This window comes from Amaranthus tricolor, chromosome 14 (genome assembly GCF_026212465.1).
Source record: "Amaranthus tricolor cultivar Red isolate AtriRed21 chromosome 14, ASM2621246v1, whole genome shotgun sequence".
In the NCBI taxonomy this organism is placed as follows: Eukaryota; Viridiplantae; Streptophyta; class Magnoliopsida; order Caryophyllales; family Amaranthaceae; genus Amaranthus; species Amaranthus tricolor.
In genome coordinates, this window is record NC_080060.1 from 12,929,792 (window position 1) to 12,936,471 (window position 6,680).

At 38.7% G+C, this 6,680-nt stretch overlaps 1 protein-coding gene across 1 annotated transcript; it reads left to right on the forward strand.

Moving 5' to 3' along the window:
- Positions 1-4,116: 4,116 nt before the first annotated feature.
- On the forward strand, positions 4,117-4,884 carry LOC130799306 (uncharacterized). The gene is made up of 2 exons (XM_057662406.1): positions 4,117-4,491; positions 4,861-4,884. The coding sequence occupies exons 1-2, from the start codon at positions 4,117-4,119 to the stop codon at positions 4,882-4,884; spliced, it is 399 nt and encodes a 132-aa protein (XP_057518389.1).
- Positions 4,885-6,680: the final 1,796 nt, after the last annotated feature.

Genomic DNA, 6,680 nt, shown 5'->3' on the forward strand with positions numbered 1-6,680 from the left:
AGCAAGCATTTGGGACAATGCTCCTCTAACAAGGCACTACGTGAGCTGGTTATGGAACTGGCTGAGGAAAGGAGGTCAAAGTCCAAGTCGAACGCAGAGATAGCTTCCTCTATGAGCAAGAGAATCTCTCTGAACAAACCTCCTACGTAGTCAGGAGCTGGGGAACCCGCAGCTTTGGAAAGTTGGTTGCGAGAGTTTGATAAAATCTTTAACGTGGTACAGTGCCCTGAGAATTTGAGGGTAGATAAGGCTATATTCTACCTTCAAGAAGAGGTGGACTATTGGTGGTCCAATGTAAGAGATAACGTGATGAGTGATCCCGATAACCCACTGAGTTGGAAGGAATTCAAAACGCTGATTTGAGAGAAGTTTTACCCACCGCATGTCAAGAAAAAAAAAATCCAACGACTTTGCCAGGCTTGAGATGGGGGATATGTCTGTGGATGAATACTATAAGAAAATCGTGGAAAATGTCAAATACTACCCTGATGACGTCCCCACCGAAGAAAAGAAGATGCAAAGATTCGAGTTGGGATTGGTGAAAAAGGTGCAAGTTCACATCAATAGCGGCAGATACACCATTTTGGATGCTATGTACCAAAGAGCTGCACAAGTTGGAAGCTTAATTAAGATGGACAAAGGAAAAAGGCCTGAGACGAGTAGTATGGTAGCCACCAGTGGGGAGAAAAGGAAGGAGAGCTTTATTTAGCAAAACAGCTTCCATAACAAAAAGAGACATCGAAGCTTCAATGACCAACACTTCAGGAATGGGAGAAATGGCAAGCCTCAGCTGAAAGGTGCCAATGATCGAAAGGTGATCAAGATTCGTTATCGCAAGGAGAGGGTCTTATTCTACACCAAGTGTCCCAACAATGACCCGGGGAAAGACTGCAATGAAAACTTGGTGGAATGCATGTATTGTGGCAAGCTGGGACATCGAGAGTATGAGTGCTTTTCAAAACATGGACATCCATCGCAACAACATTGTGGTCAACAAAACCCCAAGCCGGGAAATTTCGGAAATAACAAAAGCAAAAATGGTCATAGTGATAGGAATCTGAGCCATCAGAATTCAATGGGAACCGCCCTACTCAAAGTAGCTTCAAGTCAGGAGGGTTTAATAGGAACAGCATCAGGACTGGCAATGTAGGAGCTAATGCAGCTGTAGCTCATCCAACTACTAGAAGGTTGACTGTTATCAATAGCAAGAAAATAGAGTCGGCAAGAGATGTGATGACAGGTACGTTCCATGTGAACTCTGTAACTGTTAAAGTATTGTTTAATACTGGAGCATCTGATTCTTTTGTATGCACATCAAATATCGAGAGGTTAGGATAAAAGAACCCTAAATCCACCTCTAATGTCGTAGCGATTCCATAGGGAGCGTTGTTCCAATGTACTAGGCTATATAGAGGAGTTAATTCCTTTGACCATAGGGGAAGTCGTTTTTCCTAGTGACTTTTATGAGCTTGACATGGATAACTTAGACATCATTCTCGGGATGGATTGGTTAGGCCATTTCAAGGCAGAGATTGAGTGCGACAAACTAGAAGTAAAGCTTGTAGGGCCTAGAGAAAAGAGGGTGAAGTACAGTAAGGGCACTTCAGGGTTTCAAGCTAAAGTGGTATCATCTTTGAGGATGAAAGGATTGTTGAGGCAGAGATTACCATGTTATTTGTGTCATGTTCGGAGGATAGAGGACAAGGTTGTGACCCTTGAGTCTGTCCTTGTCATAAACGAGTTTATAGACATCTTTCCAGATGAAATACCTAGAATTCCACCCACTCGAGACTTTGAGTTTACCATAGTCTTAATGCCGGGGGCGGGACCCATATCTAAAGCACCTTATAGGATAGCACCAGCAGAGATGGCAGAGTTGAGAAAACAAGTAGAAGAATTGTTGGAGAAGGGGTACATACGACCGAGTGTCTCGCCCTGGGGGGCGCCTGTACTGTTCGTTCGCAAGAAGGATGGGAGTATGAGACTATGTATAGATTATCGTGAGTTGATTAAGGTTACTGTGAAGAAAAAATACCCTCTACCGAGAATTAATGACTTATTTGACCAACTTAAGGACGCTGGGATGTTTTCTAAGATTGACCTGAGATCTGGCTATCATTAGTTGAGAGTTGCGAAGAGAGATGTATCGAAGACGGCCTTTAGAACTCGCTATGGGCATTTTGAGTTTACAGTGATGCCATTTCGGTTAACAAATGCACCAGCAGCGTTTATGTGTCTGAAGAATCAGGTATTTAGTGCATGTCTTGATAAGTTCGTCGTGGTCTTTATTGATGATATCTTAGTGTATTCGAAGGATGAGGGAGAGCACGAGCAACATCTGAGGAAAGTACTGCAGATACTTTGGGAGAATTAATTGTATGCCAAATTTTCAAAGTGTGAGTTTTGGCTTGAAAAAGTATCATTACTGGGGCATTTCGTATCCAAGGAAGAGTTACCGTGGATCCAGCTAAGATTGAGGCGGTGAGCGATTGGCCTAAACCGAAAAATGTCACTGAGGTTCAAAGTTTTCTAAGTTTGGCTGGTTATTATAGGAGATTCGTGAAGGATTTCTCAAAGATTGCCCATTCAATGACCAATTTGATGAAGAAAGACAAGATATTTGAGTAGACTGAGGAGTGTGAGGAAGCCTTCCAAACATTGAAGGAGATATTGACTACTACACCAGTTTTAACCCTCCTAGATAGCACATCTGAATATCTTGTGTATAGTGATACCTCGAAAAATGGGTTAGGGTGTGTGTTGATGCAAGATCGAAAGGTTATTTCTTATGCGTCAAGGCAACTTAAACCACATGAAGTCAATTACCTGACTCATGACCTAGAGCTAGCAGCCGTTGTCTTTGCTCTGAAAATTTGGAGACATTACTTGTATGGAATAAAGTGCAAGATTTATAACTAGAGTTGATTAATGACTATGACGTGGAGTTTAATTACCATGAGGGTAAGGCAAACGTGGTAACCGATGCTTTGAGTAGGAAGACCAATCATTCCGTAGCTTCCTTAACTGATCTTAGAGAGTTGCAAAGAGACATAGAAAGATTAAATCTCGAGATTGTGTATCATGAGGAGCTAGAGTCCCGATTATCAGCCTTATCCATCCAACCTTCAAGTTTTGAGGAAATTTTAACAAATCAAGTGTGTGACTCCTTATTGGAGAAAACAAGGGAGCAGGTTAAAGAACGGAAATCTGAAGGATTCATGATATTCGAGGATGGTAGCGTTCGATACAAGGGTTGATGGTGTGTACTTTCTACTTATATAGAGCTCAAGGATAAAATCTTGACAAAGGCTCATAGTTCAAAGTACTCTGTTCATCTGGGAGGGGATAAAATGTATCAAGACTTGAATTAAACATTTTGGTGGTTTGGGATGAAAAGAGATATTCCTGAGTTTGTTTCCAAGTGTTTCACCTGTCAGAAAGTAAAGAGCGAGCATAAGAGGCCTGCAGGTTTACTCAGGGAATGGGATGATATATCCATGGACTTTGAAATGATACCCTATGGGTGATAGTGGATAGACTCACCAAAAGTGCAAGGTTCATTCCAATGAACAACCAGTGTAGCATGGATCAGTTCGCTCGAGCTTACCTTAGGCATGTTGTACGATACCATGGTGTCCCTAGGTCTATAGTGTCTAATCGTGACACTAGATATGTATCAAAATTTTGGAAGCCTTTTAAGCAGCATTGGGTACAAATCTTCTTAGGAGCACATCTTTCCACCCAGCTACTGATGGGCAAACTGAATGCACAAATAGGACACTTAAGGATATGTTGCAAGCTGTAGCTTTGGATAGGCAAGGATCTTGGGATGAGTGCCTGGAGATGGTGGAATTATCATATAATAATAGTTACCATGCAAGCATCCAAATGGCACCTTTCGAAGTCTTATGTGGTCGTTGTTGTCGTAGTCTAGTATGTTGGGATGATTTCAATGAATCTATCACCCTAGGTCAAGCTATGTTAGAGGAGATGATTCGGGAAAGACTTAAGGCGGCCCAGGATTGACAAAACTCCTATGCAGATCTTAAGAGGAGACCTGATGAGTTTGCCGTAGGAGATTATGTACTGTTGAAAGTTTTGCCGGTGAAAGGGGTCATGAGGTTTGGCAAGAAGGGCAAGTTGAGCCCAAAGTTTATAAGACCTTATGAGGTCACAGAGAAGGTAGGAAAGGTCGCTTATAGACTAGCATTACCCAATGAGCTGGGTAAGGTCCATGATGTGTTTCACATTTCGCAGCTTAAGCGATATATTCCCGATAGATCTCATGTGTTAGATCCCGAACCCTTAGACCTTGATGAGAACTTGTCTTATGAGGAGAAGCCTATCGAGATCTTAGATTCTGAGGTGCACAGTACTAGGAGAAAAGATATAAAGATGGTGAAAGTTCTATGGTCTAACCAATGCACACAGGAGGCAACGTGGGAAACTGAGGATTCCATGTGTGAGAAATACCCACACCTTTTTCCCAAGGTTAGTGAGTTACGGGGTCGTAATTAAGTTTCTAAGGGGGGTAAAATGCAATAGAATCTCGTGCGTTTTCACGCATTTTCTCCTCTATGACATCAACCTATTACAAATTTACATGCTTTTGATTGATCGTGTTGAGTCAATTGTGTGACATTTACATGTTTTTGATTGGGTATTGAGTTAATTTGGGTGATTATAAATACTCGAAATGAAAAAATGAATGACTATTTTGATAGATTGAGTATCCTTTTTGTTAATAGCGTCAATAAAGTCGCGATCCTTGAGTCAATCTCTTAAGCTTAAAATGGTTAAGACACCTTCTTGAATTATTAGAAACACAGATTTTCACGATTTGTGTCTTTGTTGCTCTAGTTTCAAGGAGGAAACTTCTTTTAAGGGGGGTAGTCTGAAACACCCCGTCATTTTATGACGTCATCATCCAATTATAATAATTTTCGGGGATTTTATAAATAAATGAAAATATTTCGTTTTCTTTTTTTTTTTTTTAGTTTTAATAGATTCTTTCAGACAATTAAAATGTAAACAAATTTATATTAAGAATAAATTTTCGATTACTAACATAGAGGTTCAAATTAAAATAACTATAATAATAATAATAATAATAATAATAATAATATATAATATGAAACAAAATGAATGTGGGTTCTCCTTGTTTGGGCCTTACAAGAAAAATTACCCTAATAAAAGATGAGTTGGGGTTTTTGTTAGACACAACACTTACTTCCTCACTAGTAGCCTCACGCCACTTCCCCCTTGTAACAACCCGACTTACCGTTGACTAGGTAAACAAGGTCATCACGGGGTTTGTTTCCCAAGAAACTTAAATCTCCATCCAAAACTTGAGCAAGGAGGGTTACAAGCTCTTTAACGTGACTAACTCAGCTAAATCTCAAAACAAACATTTAACGAAATCACAAGATAATCATACAATTGTCTATAAGTCCGATATAACAACCACAGCCAAATCAAATTTACATTTATCCCAAATCCTAATACAAAACTAAGAGTTCCTAAGAGCTTTAGTAAAAAGTTTATTTTTCAAGAATGTAGTCTGGCCAGACCCTTTAAGGGACTGCTACTACTCACCAAAAAGAACGCTTCAAGAAGTTAAGTCTGGTACTCCGCGATCACTAGAAGGGCTCCTCGATAATGTCGCCTCCTGAAGCATAACAAATATAGCATCACAACAAAGCATACGATACTACAACTAGGTTCATATAGCTCATTGCATCTCATCCTAAGAATGCATCTTAGTTCCATCTTCTATTATAATATTTCTCATTTCAGAGATTGTGCAAGTCCTAACTCCAACCTTCAATATCATCAAAATAAATAACTTTGCTTTAGTCTAGCTTATATTCTTGTAAAGATTATACGTCTCCACAATTTCCTTTGTATTCAAATTCAAAAACTTCCATGTTCATCTAAACTCAAAACGAAGAAACTAAACAAGATTAACAAAAAATCCAAAAGAAAGATTCAACTAGTTTATCCATTCAACTAATAATTTTCACACAAACCCTAGATACTCTTAAGAACAACCAATCATATATAATCAAGGGTTATATCCAACACTTACATTCACCCAGCTATTCGATTAATAATAACAACAAGATTTATCCACCATTAGTCATTTCACAAGAATCTCCTAATATTCAAGAACATCAAATTTCCATAATCTTTCTACATCTAACATCTATCGATATTCTAATCTTTGTAAATTACGTACTAATTAATAATTCCAACAAATTGTTTCAATATTCCACAATCTACCATTTATACATTATAAAACCCAAATTACATTTGATTTTAGAATTCTTCCCCAAAACTCCTCCATCACAATCTCTTATAATCACATATCAATCATCACATAACTCACTAATAACACATTTTTCATGAATTTTCAATTTAATGACTCATCTACTAACTCATACACATTCCAAGATTCAACAACATTTAGGGTTTAATTCATAAATGAAAGATTATACAAGGGAAAGTATATGAATAAGAGCATGATTATTAAGGAAAAACAAGGAAAGAAATCAAGAAGGACTGCCTTCTGTTTACAGCAGCAAGAAACGGAAAAATTCATGTTCAAAGCTTTATTTTTCGGCTTGGATTTGATGTTTAATTAACAGGACCAAAACTCATTGATTCCTTCCCAAATCGGC

Excerpts from the sequence above, each read along its gene's own strand:
- LOC130799306 (XM_057662406.1), top strand. The coding sequence starts at position 4,117 with ATGAGGTTTGGCAAGAAGGGCAAGTTGAGCCCAAAGTTTATAAGACCT. Across the intron at positions 4,492-4,860 it reads ACCCACACCTTTTTCCCAAG|TTTCAAGGAGGAAACTTCTT; the intron begins GTTAGTGAGTTA and ends TTGTTGCTCTAG.